This window comes from Hippopotamus amphibius, chromosome 1, assembly GCF_030028045.1.
Source record: "Hippopotamus amphibius kiboko isolate mHipAmp2 chromosome 1, mHipAmp2.hap2, whole genome shotgun sequence".
NCBI classification, from domain to species: Eukaryota; Metazoa; Chordata; class Mammalia; order Artiodactyla; family Hippopotamidae; genus Hippopotamus; species Hippopotamus amphibius.
In genome coordinates this window covers 166,480,787-166,498,887 of record NC_080186.1, presented here as the reverse complement: position 1 = coordinate 166,498,887, position 18,101 = coordinate 166,480,787, and the positions used below count along the sequence as shown (strand labels likewise).

Here is an 18,101-nt window from a genome sequence, read left to right as displayed (position 1 = left end):
ACTCTGATAACATTTACCTCAAGTAGCCTTTCTCTAGTTTCCAACTCATGAATAAAGATAATACATTGTTAATTCTATTTCAGAAAATTTTTTGCAAGTTGCTTTATTTACAGTGCCAACTTTTAAAAGTCACTAAAGTTAACTGGACAGCAAACTAGGCAGAAATTGCTTTACAAAAAGAGGGAAAGCCCAAAATGCCACTTTCCATAGAGAACCCACAGTTCAATTTTATTCAGAGCAAAGAAAAAAGAACTTTTGATCATACTAGAAGAAATGGAGCCATAAGTTTGGAATCTGTACTGAAACTACACATGCAATGAGCACAACATTCGGCTAATACAACTGATTTGCTGCTGCATTTGTTGACTGTTTTTCTAATATTAACAATTATAAACAAAGCAGTGCAACTAGTATTTGGAACAATCCTTACAGTGTTACAGCGTCAGACACAAAATTTCACTTCTCCTCACACCACTGGTTCTCTTTGCGTACCTAGGAGGAGAGACAGAAATAAGAAGTTACCTTAAGTAGTCTTTCCTAAAACTACTACCTAATGATTCATCACTAGCCTGTGAGGTGGGTCAGAAAGAGTTGGAAAACTCGAAAAACCAGGTTAAGAGTACACTTTCAGGTTACCATTCTTTCCCTCCCCAGTTTTCTATTGTGCCCTGCTGAAATTATCAAAAAAAGCAAAGGCAATGAGCAATTACAGTTTTCATCACCAGAAATGACCTGTGTCAACAAAATCATTCCTTTCTTTCCCATTCACTAAGGTGCCCTGAAGTATCCTGGCATACAATCCATAGCGCCTGCTCTTCTGAAGTCAAATATCGATGGCTTACATGTAAGGTCCCAGGTGCCAAAACTAGTAACTGCTAAGGAACAGCACCACTGGATGAAAACTAATTGTTCTTATGCTTATAAAAGAACAGTATCATCTAATTGCTTAGACTAAGACACAGACCAGAATATTTTTAATATACAGGAAGTATCTACTATTTTCCCTCAAGTAAGGTCAAGACTCCTTGATATAAATATCTTTTCCTAGCAGGCTATGGGTCTTAGTCTCTCTCAAGAACAAGCTGTTAGCTACCTACCTGGGCTTCCTCTTCTTCAGTAAAATCATTTTTGATATTGAATGTCTTTCGAATCTCCTCAGGAGTTTTCCCCTTGATCATATTGGCAACAGTCTTGCAGGTAACATCAAGCAAACCTTTGATGTCTAAGTAGTTTGCAGCCTGTAAAGTAATTGTTGTTGTCATTAAAGTATACTTAATGCTTTAAATTAAATCCAAAGTTAGTGACTAACAATCCATATCTAATTTAGCTGAAAATACTAGTTAATTTTAAGAAATTAAATGAATAAATAAATAAAATTCTGTGAAAGATTATTGTTCATGTTCCATTCTTTGCTATTCCTTTGTAATACTGAGTCCTTGGGCTGCCTTCAGCAAACTACACTTCCTCAAATGTTAAAGGATGCCCACTACCGGCAGCTCTATGTGGGTGCACACGCACACAAACACAAGTCAAATCTTGACAAAATAAAGAATTCAGTTAATCCCCTGGTGGTCCAGGACTCTTCACTCTCACTGCCAAGGGCCCAGGTTCAATCCCTGGTTGGGGAACTAAGATCCTGTAAGTAGTTATAACATTACATTTTACTTACCTTCTGAAAGATTCAGCTTTTGGTTTCTTGTATTTTCTCTATTGTTTTCCTATTTTCTACTTTATTGATTTCTGCTCTTACCTTTACTACGCCCTTTCTGTGGGTTGAAATTCATCTTTCATTAGTTTAAGGTAAAAGCTTAGATTGCTGATTTGAGACTTTTCTTCTTTCCTAATATAGGTGTTTAGTGCTATCAATTTCTCTCTAAATGCTACTTTAGCTGTATCTCACAGATTTTCATACGTTGTTTCATTTCCATTCAGTTTAAAATATTAATTTTTTTGATTTCTTCTTTGACTCATGGGTTACTGAGAAATGTGTTACTTAGTTTTCAAATACTTGCAGATTTTCCAGATGGCTTTCTGTTACTGATTTCTAGTTTAATTCCATTGTGATTAGAAAACAATTTGTATGACTTGAATCCTTTTAAATTTGAGACTTTTTTTTTCATTTGCTTTGTTTGTTTTGTTTTTGGCCGTATAGCGCAGCATGTGGGATCTTAGTTCCCTGACCTGGGATCAAACCCACAACCCCTGCACTGGAAGTCTTAACCACTGGACCACCTGAGACTTGCTCTAAGGCCCACAACCTGTCTATCTTGGAAATATACACTTGAAAAGAATATGTATTCTGCTGTCATTAGTCTTCAACATCCTTACGATTCTCTGTCTACTTGCTTTATCAATTTAGAGACAGATGTCGAAATCTCTATGATTATGGATTTGCCTACTTACCCTTTAGAGCACTACTGGTTTTTGTTTCACTTTCTGGAAGTTCTGCTTTTAGGCAGAAAAACATTTAGGATTCTTATGTCCGCTAAATAATGAACAGATCTCTTTATCATGCAATGTACCCTCTTTAATCCTGGTAATATTCTTCACTCTGAAATCTACTTCAGCATAGTTACTCCAGTTTTCTTTTGGTTATTATTGTTAGCTTAATATTATCTTATTCCACCCTTTAAACCTAACTGTGTCTTTATATTTAAACTGAGTTTTTTGTAGACAGAACAGCTAAGTCTTACTTTTCTATCCAATGTGACAATCTCTAACCTTTAATTGTGGTGTTTAGACTATTTACATTTAATATGGTTATTGTACATGGATTTAAATATAGGATTGCATGAGTTTAGAGTTAAAATTCAGTACCAATGAATTTAACAAATTTAACTCTATGAAAAGTGCTAAAGGTTATGGACTAGAAACATCTTATACTATGCATTAAACACATACCAATATAAGCTCGAAAAGTGTTCCTTGGTCAACTTTTAGGAATTCTTGATCCCAAACAGGGATATCATCTGTTCGCTTTTCTTTGTTCTCATCATCCTCAGGAGGAGGAGGATCATCCTTGTGGTGGGTGCACCACTGAATGACCTACAAGAGAAGTTTATTCCTATGTGACATTTTATAACAAGGTACTTTGTTCCACTGCTGGGGCAAGGTTATTCCCACATGGGACTAAGAACTAGATATGTCAACTTGAATAATAAAGTTAGTAGCCAAGCTTGAAAAGCACAACCCTAGAGTTCATGGAAGATCTTAGACAACAGCGCACCATGAAGATAGGTTACTATACTTGACCATACTAAAAAGCTCCTGTGCAAAAAAATACATTAAGTTAGGACAATGACTAGGAAATACCTGCAACATGTACAAGCCAGCAATGGGTTACCCTATAAAATACAAAATCTTAAAAATCTCTACACAGCAATGGGATAAAGATACGAACAGGCAATTTTACAAAATAAATCTGAATATGAACATCCAAAAAAGGAGGAAATGCTCAGCCTCATTAAATGCAAAATTAACACCAGATACTTTAGACTGCACCGCCAGAAGAAATAAAAATCAAGATGTTGATAATCATTGGCAATAGTTTGAGGATAACATGAACTCTTCTACTGTAGAGTGTAAATTGGTATAATCCCTTTGAAAAGTAAAGTAGGAGTAGCTGCAGAAGCTGAATGTGTGCATACATGATCACCAAGCAATTCTAAACCCCTAGACACATGCACAAGACTATTCAGTACAAGAACAAAGCAGGAAAAGCCTAAAGTTCCCTTAGTAAGGGAATGAACACATTAAAATTTCCAGAAGCTGATTAGCTACTGTGTACCATCATAAAGACCACAACCTATACCGAAAGCGTTAAGTTACAGAATCTAGGTGGTAGGAAAATGGATGTTTGCTGAATAATTTAACTTTTCTGTATGATTAACATTTTTTATATTATAATGTTGGGGAAATAAACAATGCTGAGAGAAAATGGGAGAAGTGAGAAATCATACTACCAGGATACAAAAAAAGGGAAAGAACTACTTCTAGAAGAAAAAGCCAAGCATAAAAGGCTTTAATTAAATAGCTTTTTAAGAAGTATTCCAATAATATAAGAAAGAAATCTATTAGTATCACAATGGCATTTAAAAAGTCTTAAAAGGCTACGTAAGAAATTAATGCTGAAAGGAATTTCTAGTCAGTAGAGACAAGGAAGGGAAATTTTACTGTATACTTTTACAATTTTTGGATCATATAATCAGTAAATATACTTACATTTAAATATTAAGTAATAATGCAAATAGGTTGGAAAAACTTATTCTAAGTGGCCCTATATCACTCAGCCCATTAACTGACCTTTTCTACTACTTCCTTGCCTGTTCACTATGATCTAGCCACCACACTAGCCTCCCTGCCTTTCCTCAAAAGATAGGACATGCTCTTATTTTAGGGTCACTGTACTTGCTCCCACTGCCCAGAACTTTCTTCCCCCACATATTCAATGTCTTTGTTCAAAGATCATATTCTCACGGTAAGGCATTTCCTAACCCTCTTTATTTTAAAAACAGCCAACTCCTCCCCTACCATCCCACTTATACTCCATAGCTTTTCCATCTGACGTATTTCTTATGATGTATGCTTCCCCTACACCTTTAGAATGTAAACAGAGATTTTGTCTCTTTAGTTCACTGCTGTACCTCCAGCACCTAAAAAATGCCTAGCATTTGGATGAATGCAAGTAAAAGTCCTTTTAGAAGCATTTTATATTAGCATAGAATAGAATGTTAATTTGCAATACAATACCCAGAAGTCAGAAAGGAGATCTACCTAGATAAAATGTAAAGCTTCTAAACCATAAAATACTATGAATTGATCTAAGAGAAGCAGTGTAGCAAAAACTGTATATAAAGAACTCCCATAAAAAGCCTCTTAGACTACAAAATGGATGAACCTTGAAAACATTATGCTAAGTGAAATAAGCCAGACATTAAAGAATATTCTATGATCCCATTTTTATAAGATACCCAGTATAGTAAAATTCATAGAGACAGAATACAGAATAGTGGTTACAAGGGGCTTTTTATCCAGACTAGGGATATTAAAGAGATTGGTAATAGCCAATCATGGTAAGAATATGGAAAAACATGCAGTGCAGCAGCATCTCATGTCAGGGTCAAGAGAAAGCATAAAATGCAATTGCACATACTTAATGATTCTGAAAATTCCTTAGAAAGGGGCCAACTAGAAACGACCATTCCCATGTCTAAGCCTAGCCAGTTTTCCGTCCATTGTGGAAACTGGCTGCTGTTTCTTCAGAAGAGCATTCAATTAAACAGCCAGCTCTATTAAGAAGCCATATGCCCTGAAACACTAAAATCCTATTCAACGTAGAGGACTGGGGAATTCCCTGGTGGTCCAGTGGTTAGGACCTTCACTGACGCAGGCCCAGGTTCAATCCCTGGTTGGGGAACTAAGATCTCTACAAGCCATGCAGCCCAACCAAAAACATAATAATGATAATACGTACAGGGCTGCTTATGCTTAGACACAAGGTAAGGTGATAAACTGAGAAAAAAAAAAAAAGAAAGAAAGAAAGAAAGAAAGAAAGAAAGAAAAGAAACAAACCCAAAAAAGTATGTATCCTGTTCTCAAACTACCCATTTGGTAGACAAGCAATACAAAAAATTTTCCTTTTTGCTAAGCCCATACCATTATTATATTTCAATAATTTAAATGTATTAATAAAAAAAGACTAGACAACTTAAATATTCACAGGGCCTGGTTAAACTAAAACAAATATCTTAGTCATAATCTAACTATAAAGTTGTTTTTGTTTTGTTTTTTTTAAGGAAGCTATGTATCAATACAGAAAGATCACCAGGATATTGCTGATGAAAAAAGCGATACATACCAATAAGTGTATTGTTTGCTACCTTACCTTTTTTAATATTGCTGCATTAACATTTGGCAAGGGGACTGGATCATCATCTCCTTCATCATCCATTCCCAAATCTAAGAAAACCAGAAGAGAGCTGCCATTATTTTCTAACTCCATTATAGCAACCCAGGCAGTTTCAAACAAGTAACTTACAAAACATGTTATGAAAGACTATAAAAGTACTTTACTAAGAACAGTTCTCTTAAAAGTATTTAAAATTGGTGGTTCCCAGGTACAGCTCCATGAACCAAACCAAAACTACAAAAAAAGTGTGAGTAGACAAATATAGGAATATTATATAAAGAGAGGTCTTAATTAGGAGGAAAGGTGATTTAATAAGTGGGACTGAGATAACTGGGCAACCACCTGGGAAAAAATTAAAGCCAGATGCTTACCCTTACTCTTTATGCCAAACTCTACATAGACTGCATTCAGGAAAATAAAACAATGTGAAGTATTGCAGGAGTAACAGAATCTCATTAATCTATTAAAATCTGAAGCCCAAAGATGTATACACAAACAACAGATCATGCAGCCACTGGCAAAAAACAAGGCAGGCAGTTCCATATATACTGATATGATTTCAAGATTAAAGTTTTTAAAAGCCAGGTATAGGGCTTCCTAGGTAGCGCAGTGGTTGAGAATCCGCCTGCCAATGCGGGGGACACGGGTTTGATCCCTGCTCCAGGAAGATCCCACATGCCTCGGAGCAACTAAGCCCATGTGCCAAAAAAAAAAAATAAAGAAAGAAAAATAAATAAATAAAAGCCAGGTATAAAAGATAAATGTTATCTGAATAAAAATGGGAATATATTTATATTTATATTTAAAATATTTTCAAAAGGATATACAAGGAACTGTTAACAATATTATGCCTAGGGAAGATAATGAGAACATGGGTTGTTTCAGCATATACCCTTTAGTAAGTTATTCATCATATATGTATTACTTATAATTTTGAATATATAGGTTTCTCTAATAAAAAGGCCTAACTTTAGATTATCAAAGTGGTTGCTGAGCTCCAAAGAGAAAACTTAAAATCTGTATGTTACTAAATAAGAGTATTTATCAAACCAAATGGGTCTGACCTTTAGTTTCCACAGGACTAAAAAAGAGTTGCCAAAGAAACTCATTTAACAGAAGTGCCATGATTAGAGGTCAAAAGTTACTACATTGTTATACTGGTTGTAGCACAGCATCAGTTATGCTGACATGGATAGTTCTGAGTCAAACATCTGAGTCTCTAATATATAGCTGTCGTAGGCAGTGAAGAATCAGCAATGATTACAGGAGAATGGGAGGAATTGCTGCAATTTTTGATAGAGTTGCTCAGGATGCCTCACAGAGAAGATAACATTTTAGTAAAATCCTAAAGGAGAGAACACCTAAGCAGAGGAAATGGCAAATGCAAAGGCATTCTGATAGGAAAATCTGACATGTCCTAAAAACACTAAGGAACCTAGTGTTACAAGAGCAGAGTTAGCCAGACTGAAAGAAGCAAATGAGGGGGCCCTAACAGGGCATTCTGCAATTTGGCTACTGTATTGGGAAGAGATAGCAGAGAACAGGAGGGGAAAAAGTGAAACCAATTATGGGGCTAGCAATGATTCAGGCAAGTACAAGTGGCTTGTACAAGGTTATAGCTATGGAAAAATAGTCCAATTCTGTATGCATTTTGAAGGTAGAGGCAATAGGATTTGCCAATAGATGGAAAGAAGAATATGAAGTAGAATGTGAAACCTTAGTGAAGGCTAAAGTTTTTAACATGAGGAACCAGATGGATGGAGCTGCCATTGGAGTTGCCACTAACTGATATGGGGAAGGTTGTCAGAGAACTCGTTTTAGAGGGCGGGGAATAAAGAACATATTAGATATTCAATGGTAGACCAAGAAGTTAAATATGCAAGTCCAAAAATCAAGAGAGGGAATTCCCTGGTGGTCCAGTGGCTAAGGCTCCATGCTCCCAGGTTCAATCCCTGGTCAGGGAACTAGATCCCACATGCCCAAGTGAAAAAAAAAGATCTCACATGCTGCAACTAAGACCCGGTGCAAGAGGAAGGAACAATCCCAAACTCATTTTATGAAGCCACCATCACCCTGATACCAAAACCAGACAAAGATACTACAAAAAAAGAAAACTACAGACCAATATCACTGATGAATTTAGATGCAAAAATCCTCAACAAAATACTAGCCAACAGAATCCAACAACACATTAAAAGGATCATCCACCATGATCAAGTGGGGTTTATCCCTGGAATGCAAGGATTCTTCAATATACACAAACCAATCAATGTGATACACCACATTAACAAACTGAAGGATAAAAACCACATGATCATCTCAATATATGCAGAAAAAGCTTTTGACAAAATTCAACACCCATTTATGATAAAAACTCTCCAGAAGGTGGGCATAGAGGGAACCTACCTCAACATAATAAAGGCCATATATGACAAACCCACAGCAAACATCCTTCTCAATGGTAAAAAACTGCAAGCATTCCCTCTAAGATCAGGAACAAGACAAGGATGTCCACTCTCGCCACTACTATTCAACATAGTTTTGGAAGTCCTTGCCACAGCAATCAGAGAAGAAAAAGAAATAAAAGGAATCCAAATTGGAAAAGAAGAAGTAAAACTGTCACTGTTTGCAGATGACATGATACTATACATAGAAAATCCTAAAGATGCCACCAGAAAACTACTCGAGCTAATCAATGAATGTGGTAAAGTTGCAGGATACAAAATTAACACACAGAAATCTCTTCCATTTCTATACACTAACAATGAAAGATCAGAAAGAGAAATTAAGGAAACAATCCCATTCACCATTGCAACAAAATAAAATACCTAGGAATAAACCTAACCTAGGAGGTAAAAGACGGGTACTCAGAAAACTGTAAGACACTAATGCAAGAAGTCAAAGACGACACAAACAGATGGAGGGACATACCATGTTCTTGGATTGGAAGAATCAACATTGTGAAAATGACTGTACTACCCAAAGGAATTTACAGATTCAATGAAATCCCCATCTAATTACCAATGGCATTTTTCACAGAACTAGAACAAGAAATTTTACGATTTGTATGGAAACACAAAAGACCCCGAATAGCCAAAGCAATATTGAGAAGGAAAGACGGAGCTGGTGGAATCAGGCTTCCTGACTTCAGGCTATACTACAAGGCTACAGTGATCAAGACATTATGGTACTGGCACAAAAACAGAAACAGAGATCAATGGAACAGGATAGAAAGCCCAGAGATAAACTATGGTCAACTCATCTATGACAAAGGAAGCAAGGATATACAATGGAGAAAAGGCAGCCTCTTCAATAAGTGGTGCTGGGAAAACTGGACAGCTACATGTAAAAGAATGAAATTAGAACACTTCCTAACACCATACACAAAAATAAACTCAAAATGGATAAAAGACCTAAATGTAAGGCCAGACACTATAAAACTCCTAGAGGAAAACATAGGAAGAACACTCTTCGACGTAAATCACAGCAAGATCTTTTTTGATCCATCCCCTAGAATAATGGAAATAAAAACAAAAATAAATAAGTGGGACCTAATGAAACTTCAAAGCTTCTGCACAACAAAGGAAACTATAGGCAAGATGAAAAGACAACCCTCAGAATGGGAAAAAATATTTGCAAATGAATCAACAGACAAAGGATTAATCTCCAAAACATATACACAGCTCATCCAGATCAATATCAAAAAAACAAACAACCCAATCCAAAAACGGGCAGAAGACCTAAATAGGCATTTCTTCAAAGAAGACATACGGATGGCCAAGAGGCACATGAAAAGCTGCTCAACATCACTAATTATTAGAGAAATGCAAATCAAAACTACAAGGAGGTATCACCTCACACCGGTTAGAATGGGCATCATCAAAAAATCTACAAACAGTAAATGCTGGAGAGGGTGTGGAGAAAAAGGAACGCTCTTGCATTGCTGGTGGGAACGTAAACTGATACAGCCACTATGGAAAACAGTATGGAGGTTCCTTGCAAAACTAAAAATAGAACTACCATATGACCCAGCAATCCCACTACTGGGCATATACCCAGAGAACACCATAATTCAAAAAGACACTCCAATGTTCACTGCAGCACTATTTACAATATCCAGGACATGGAAGCAACCTAAATGATAAAGAAGATGTGGTACATACATACAATGGAATATTATGCAGCTGTAAAAAGCAATGAAACTGGGACATTTTTAGAGACATGGATGGACCTAAAGACTGTCATACAGAGTGAAGTGAGTCAGAAAGAGAAAAACAAATATTGTATATTAACACATATATGTGGACTATAGAAAAATGGTACAAATCAACCGGTTTGCAAGGCAGAAATAGAGACACAGATGTAGAGAACAAACATGGACAACAAGCAGGGAAAGTGGGGAGGGTTGGGGGGGGAACGAATTGGGAGACTGGAATACCAAACTGTACACTCTAAATATATGCAGTTTATTGTAAAATATAAAAAAATTAAAAGTTAAAAAAAAAGACCCAGTGCAGCCAAATAAATAAACATTAAAAAGAAAAAAAAAAAAAAAAAAGGAACTGGAGTCTCAGCAGCTGTTGTATAAAAAAAGTAAATAAATAAAACAAAATAGGGACTTCCTAGGTGGCGCAGCGGTTAAGAATCCGCCTGCCAGTGCAGGGGACACGGGTTCAATCCCTTGTCCAGGAAGATCCCACATGCCTCGGAGAAACTAAGCCCGTGCGCCACAACTATTGAGACTGTGCTCTAGAGCCCATGAGTCACAACCATTAAGCCCATGTGCCGCAACTACTGAAGCCCATGTACCTAGAGCCTGTGCTCCACAAGAGAAGCCACCGCAATGAGGAGCCTGTGCACCACAATGAAGAGTAGCCCCCATTCTCCACAGCTAGAGAAAGCCCGTGTGCAGCAACAAAGACCCAATGCAGCCAACAAATAAAATAAATAAATAGAATAGAATAAAATAAGATCAAAACTGAATGTAAGGGCTTCCTAGGTGGCGCAGTGCTTGAGAATCCGCCTGCCAATGCGGAGGACACAGGTTCGATCCCTGCTCCAGGAAGATCCCACATGCCTCGGAGCAACTAAGCCCGTGTGCCAAAAAAAAAAAAAAAAACTGAATGTAAGTTTGGGAAATGATGTATAAATGATTTATAACACTATGAGACTAGCTGAGATAACCAAGGGAATGAATGAGTACTGATACAGTGAAGAGGTACAATGATTAAGCAAACTGGGAAACTGAAGGCTTTAAAGATTGGGAGACAAGTTGTGAGTGAGGTAAGTAATAAGTATCCTGAAAGCCAAATGTAGAAGTGACTGATCAGCTGTCAAAGGCTAGATGAGAAATGAAACAATGCACTGACAACATGGAGATCAATGAGCTAAACAAGCTTCTCCAGTGGAGTGGTAAAGATGAGTAGATTCAAAAAGTATCCTATTTTCCCATATGCGTGCATTCACTCATCTCCCCTCCATTCCCCCCCACCCAAGCCTTTCCCTGATCCCATCTCAGCTGAGAGTAAAATTATAAAATGATAATATTTCAATTTCAACCAAGCCACTTATGCTTTTCTTGAACTAGTATGAAATATTTTTAAACCAGAGGGGAAAGTTATACTATGTAAAATGCATGGGAAATGAAAAAATTAGAGGAAATATAGTACAGAAGACCAGCCTGTTTAGATACAAGCGTTACTTAGAAGAAGGCTTAAATCACATCAAAAATAAGGGCCTTATAGTCGTAAAGGATCACTTCTCTAGCATTCAAATCAAGGATTTGCAATGTTTTTTGCTTTTAGACTGAATGCACAAGTACCAACAGTCATTCCTTTAAGCTATTTAGTTTCAAGGACTTTTGAAAGACATCTGTATCCTGATACCACACCCTGGACCTGAAGAAATCAGTCAATCCTTGTGTACACATGCCAAGATTTTCACTTCTGATTGTCCAGTGATTAGAATATTTTATTTCAATACACTCCAGCCCTCAGGAGGCTAGAATTCTATATAAACCACTGGTACTTAAGAGAAAGCCATTCACCTCTGATGCCCAAAGCTATGCAAGGAAAGAAACATTTAACTCTTGCTGTCTGATCACCCACTTGCTTCAGTCAAAGCTGACCTGGGAAATCTTCTAGAAGCGCTATGTACTTAACATTGGCAAATGCTTCTTTGAAGCAGCACAGGACAGAGTAGTGTGCCAGACACCAACTAAGATGAAATAAAGAACACTTTCATTGCCAAAGCAAGTATTCAGGCAGCAATTCTGTTTCTACATCTTCTAGATTAAGCCTTACTCACCTGCCTTTAGGGACACTTGGATAACTCTATTATTAGTGACCATACCATAGTTCTTCACTCAACATGTACTTCATGAACAGTGACTGTGAGATGTACCAAGGGGTTTACTACTTAACAGAAGTAATGGTATAAGACTGTAAGTGCCACATAATTGCTGTCAATTACCACAAACAATTAGAAAACAGGAAAAAACCAGAAAGAAAACTGAAAATATGTTCAGCTTTTATTTTCTATTAGAAAACAGAAGACAAACCTTCTGCAACTCAGCTTCTGCCTCTACCACACCTAATACCCGTCGTTAGAAGTCTTTTAACTTGTTATCCCTGAAATCCTAAGTGACCAGTCTGCAGTATATGAAACGGATAATCACTCTGGTCACTTCAAAATGCCTCCCTTTCCCTTGGTTTCCATAAATCCTACTCCACAGATTCTCCACTTCTGACTTCACTCAACACCCCATCCTGCCCCAATATGGCCACCATTACAAAGATCTTTTGAGGGAATCGCTAACATACACATGTTCAAGCTCAAAGTCATTTACTTGTTCCTCAGCTCTATCAACTACAGTATCACAACTGCAACCCCAACTAAAAGCCTCAATTTTTAAAAACACATCCTGTCTACTTTACCTCAGAATGATCTCCCAAAACATCTTAATTTTACTACATCTGAAATATCACCTCAGTAGTACTACACACTACACTCTCCACGAGCCTAAAGAAAACATCAGCCAAGGTGTTCCCATAGCACCACTTGGCACAACTTCATTAACGCACTAATTATACCATGTCACCATTAGCCTTGTTTGGTATCTATCTCCCTTCCTAGTTTATAAATACTTCAAGAGCAAAGACCATTTCTCACTTACCTTCTTTTCATCAGCATATACCTAATGCCTGGCACATAACTTCACTTAAATATCTATAAGCTACAAATAAAAATTTTTGATATTTGAGTATACTCAGCCCTCCATATCTGCAGGTCCCACATCCTCGGATTCAAAGAACCATGGAGGGACTTACCCGGTGGTCCAGTTGTTAAAGACTCTGCGCTCCCAATGCAGGGGGCCTGGGTTCAATCCCTGGTCAGGGAACTAGATCCCGCATGCCGCAACTAAAGATTCCACAGGCGGCAAATAAGCCCCCACAGCCAAATAAATATTAAAAAAAAAAGTCAGAGAAGTCCCCAAAAGCTAAACTTTAATTTGCCACACATGGCAACTATTTACATAGCATTTATGCTGTTATTAGGTATAAATAAACCAGAGACAATCTAAAGTATAAGGGAGGATGTATGTAGGTTATATGCAAATACTACATCGTTTTATATAAGGGAATTTATACAAGGAATTCGAGTACCCATGGATTTTGGTATCCATAGGGGGTCCTAGAACCAATCCCCTGCAGGTATGGAGACAAATGCACTGAAGAACATTTTTTTATTTTTAAATATTTATCATTTATTTATTTTGGCTGCGACGGGTCTTAGTTGGGGTCTCCACGTGGGATCTAGTTCTCTGAACAAGGACTGAACCAGGGCCCCCTGCATAAGAAGCACAGCAGAGTCTTACCCACTGGACCACCAGGGAAATCCCAAGAACATCCTTATGACTACTAAGTTTTTTTCCCACCAATTCTAGAAACTGATTTGTCTCCATATACTATTTTTTTAATTAATTAATTAATTATTTATTTATTTATTTTATTGGCAGTGTTGGGTCTTTTTTGCTGTGTGCGGGCTTTCTTTAGTTGCGGTGAGTGGGGGCTTCTCTTTGTTGTGGTGCGCGGGCCCCTCATTGCAGTGGCTTCTCTTGTGGAGCATGGGCTCTAGGCGAGCGGGCTTCAGCAGTTGCAGCACATGGGCTCAACAGCTGTGGCTCACGGGCTCTAAAGCACAGGCTCAATAGTTGTGGCGCACAGGCTTAGTTGCTCTGCTGCATGTGGGACCTTCCTGGAGCAGGGATCGAACCCGTGTCCCCTGCATTGGCAGGCGGATTCTTAACCACTGCGCCACCTAGGAAGCCCTCTCCATATACTATTAATGTCTACCAACCCAATGATAATATTAAGAGATCCATGTTAACTAGTGAAAGTTCCAAAATGTTTCAGGACCTGTTTTCTTGCCTTCTTTCTTTGATGTACTGCATGTATGTTTTGCAGCAGTTTCAGAGGAATGACTAAACAGACCAAAGGGAAGACTTCAGTCCAAAAAAAAAAAAAGGAAAGAAACAGACATCTACTCAGTTTACAATCTACTCAGCTTACCCCCTGTTGAAACAAGGTGTTCTATTTAGCTACCATAGATAAGGTATCTCTTTTCCAAAGGCTTTATTAGTTTTTGTCAAGTAAATGCAAATTTACTTGAAAGAGAAATGCGCCATTGTCTGAGGCTTGGAAATCATTTCAATATTAGCTTATAGTATTATCTACTTAAGGGAAAAAAACTCATTAATTCAGAAAATGCAGAAAAAATTACCTGTATCAAAAAAAATGCAGTTAATACTTTGAAGAAACTTTACCCCTTCATACCCTTGAGAATTTTTTGACAGACTGTTACTTCTGTAGACTCAATGTTCACAGGTTATATCAAGCTACCTATTTCTTCCTTTTTCCCTGACCCAGGTTTTCTAATAAACTTACCTTCCAACATGGTCTTGATAGTCACAGACTGTTTTGCAATTTCAACATCAACTTCGAATATCTCTCCATCAGAACTCTGCAACTTAATTGAAGGCATCTAAAAAAATTTATTATATTGAATTTGAAATTTGAGAGATTACTTCTAAATGGCATTTCATCAATTACAGTTTGTTAGACACCTAACTTATTAACCATAAAATCCTAAGGACCTGTAGTATATAACCCTATAAAACACTAAATAATTATTCACAGGCTAGCACACAAGTGTTTCTATAAAATTTTTTCAAAGTGTAACTCCTAGGAACAGATGCTTTTAAGGCCTGCCCTACTGAATTCATTACTGGTATAAGTTTTAGAATTAACACTTTATATTTTTGATGCAAAATATATCTAAAATGGACTTTACTCTTTGCCTGCCTTTCTGCTCTCACTGAACACTGACCACTCAAAATAGGAGTAAACTGTCAGATAGTTAACTGCCACAATCAACCACCTGCAAAACTGAGGGAGGTCAGTCGGAAATAAAGCTATCAAGAGAGTAATTTTCCGATAGTGAGACTTACCAGTGAAAAATGAGTTCAGATCCAAAGAGTAGGTCAGGATATACTTATTTATGTTTGGATCAATGCAAGACCATATAGAAGAGAATACAACATTTAAGGATAAATAGATGTTGGCCTAATGCCCCAAACTTAATAAATTTCAGAGTCCTTTTTACCTTTCATTACTGACTGTCTAGATGTCCAAGTTTTCTGCCAAAATCCTCATAGTAATAACCTATTACTTGCTTCAAAAACGTATTTATTAACTCAGATTAATTATGAGTCATTAGGAAACAGACACCTAAAAGTTAATTAAGCAATTAACTTCAAAAAACGAGTTCTGGCAAAAAAACAAAAACCAAAACCAAAAAAACACACATCTCTTTAAAATTAAAACTTCTAAGCTCCTAAAGGCAGCAATTTCTTACCATCTTCAGATTCTTGGGGAAGTGGTGCAGGGGAGGGGGGATCAGCAGCAATACCTGACTTTAAAAATTCAAGACCTCTTTAAACTTCACGCATAGATTTTTTTAAAGGCCCATCATAATCCTGTGATGTTGCTATAACTTTAAAACATAGAACTTGGCATTTAAAACCAAGTTCTATGTTTTTAAGATTGAATCTATTTTAGGTCCCAAGACTTAAGACCCATTAAATCAGTTAACATATTCATTCTGCTTTTCTCAGACAACCGTCTCCATTTCCCAAACGAGACGAACTGTTAGGGCAAGGAAGCAGAAAGGTAAAGCTGTTTTAAAACCAGCCATTGAAATATCCAGCTCTCACTCATCCATGGGCAGAGAGAATCAGATTTCATTTTACAGTTCACAAATATGTCTGCTTCTCCATGTTGCTCTGCACTTGCCAATAATGCAGTTGTCCTGCTCCATGGAGAAAGACCCAGAGCAGAGGCCCTTCTCTGGGACAAGGCAATGACAGAAGGTATCCCCAAAAGAAATATTTTAACGTGAGCTCAATTTTAATTACAAGACATTCTATGTTCCTTTTATGTTCCATAGTACTGGAGTGAACATTACAGAATCACAAGTCTGGCAATACAGCTGACAATATTACTTTTAAGCAAGACAAACATTTCAAATTTCAAGTAACTTTTGATATAAAGAGCAAGATCTGCTCAGTCATAGTCAAATGCGTGTATCAGGTTAGTCTTACGGGAGTTGAGATTTTACTAAATAAACAGCAGGGAGGCAATCGGTTAATCCTTAATTCGATGCACTTTGTAACGCTAACTTGATACTCAAATACAACTTTTCTGTGTGTGTTATACAGCTAGAATTCTGAGCAAAATTTTCATATAATAATGGATGAAATTTTGTTTGACATGCTTTCAAGATCATCCCTTCAACTCTTTATGCTCCGGTACTTGTGAATTAAATCACCTTCTATGAGGTGAGTTCTAGCAACAACATAAAGGAAGAAAACCTGTTTTAAGTGACCCGAAATTCTGACACCCCTTTTTAGAGGCTAGAGTGAAATCTGCACTGCTCTATGACACAAAAACATTCTACTGTGACGCTCTAATGACCCAAAACCTAAACCCTGAACTCTCCATTAAAAAATGAATCAAAGCAGGTGAACGTCCTACCCCTTCAAGAGCCAGGCACCTCGAGTTAAGAGTTAATGCGCCTAGAAGCCACACCACTAGGACGATGGTATCTGCTATTACAACAGCCAGTTTCAGCATCCCCAGGCTGTGGCAAAATCATGGGAGAAAAACATTCCGAAGGAGGAGGCGGCGCTCTGCCAAGATTCGGCCCCAGCAGAGTCAGCCAGAACCGGTGACCAGCGACGCCAGATACAGGGGCGAAAAACGATGGGAGCCAAGAATCCAGCTCTCCCGCACTACCACTGCCACGCTCCCTCGCGACACCAAAACAAACATGGACACACGCCCACGCTCACGACAGCCGGGGAACTCCACTCAAAGCCTCGCCGCTACCTTCGCCCTGGGTCCACGGGGTCGAAAGGCTCCAAGCCAAGGGAGGCCCCCGGCCCCAGCCTGGGCCTTCAGCCGAGTTCCGCGACGGCTGACGGTCGCCCTGTGCAGAGAAGGCCCAATCCCGGGCTCGGCTCGCACCTTCTCCCTCCCGCCCGCCCGGGCACCCACTCCCTCCCACGAAAACGCGCGGCTACAGGCCTCGCCGGGTCGACAGGCGGGGTGAGAGAATGGGGCCCGCCGGCACCTCCCGGAGAATGAGGTCGGCAACGGGTTGCACCGAGCCTGAGAGAAGCCCAGACCCTGGCGCCTCCCGCCTTCAGCAGGGCCAAAACCCCAGCGGTGCGGCCACCAGTCGCAAGCCGCGGCGCCACCGCCCCTCCCAGCTCCGTCGGCGGCTACTCACGGTGTTAGGTCTCAAGGAGCTCGCAGGCCGGAGGCTGAGGAGAGCAGGGCGGCGTCTGCAGAGAGAAAAACAGAAAGGCGGAGGACAAGGCCCATACGGCGAAGCGGCGCGGCGTCGGCGTTTATAGGAGCGGGCGCAGGCGCCGAGGACCCTGGGGCCCGTGACGTCACAGAGCCGGCGGGGCTGGCCTCCGAGACCGCCTGATGGCAGGCGGAGGCCGGCGGGGCGGGCCAGGCGGAGACGCGGCGGGGCGAGGCGCGGGGGACCTTGCTGCGCACCCGCTCCCTCGAAAGTTCGGCTCGCTCTCCTCAAAGCGGGAAGGCGGGGCTGGCTGCCGTGCTCC

General features: G+C 39.0%; 1 protein-coding gene across 3 annotated transcripts; it reads right to left on the bottom strand.

Moving 5' to 3' along the window:
• Nucleotides 1-65: 65 nt before the first annotated feature.
• On the bottom strand, nucleotides 66-17,916 carry SKP1 (S-phase kinase associated protein 1). Of its 3 annotated transcripts, XM_057735064.1 has the most exons (7): nucleotides 17,759-17,916; nucleotides 17,356-17,455; nucleotides 14,854-14,950; nucleotides 5,885-5,958; nucleotides 2,902-3,045; nucleotides 1,098-1,238; nucleotides 66-492 (listed from the first exon to the last, which is right to left on the bottom strand). In XM_057735064.1, the coding sequence occupies exons 3-7, from the start codon at nucleotides 14,948-14,950 to the stop codon at nucleotides 457-459; spliced, it is 492 nt and encodes a 163-aa protein (XP_057591047.1). In that variant the 5' UTR covers nucleotides 17,356-17,455; nucleotides 17,759-17,916; the 3' UTR covers nucleotides 66-456. The 3 variants fall into 3 exon arrangements, with proteins under 3 accessions (XP_057591047.1, XP_057591041.1, XP_057591055.1); XM_057735058.1 differs by lacking the exon at nucleotides 17,356-17,455 and having other exon boundaries at nucleotides 17,759-17,914; XM_057735072.1 differs by lacking the exons at nucleotides 17,356-17,455; nucleotides 17,759-17,916 and adding an exon at nucleotides 17,319-17,337.
• Between the last annotated feature and the right edge of the window lie 185 nt (nucleotides 17,917-18,101).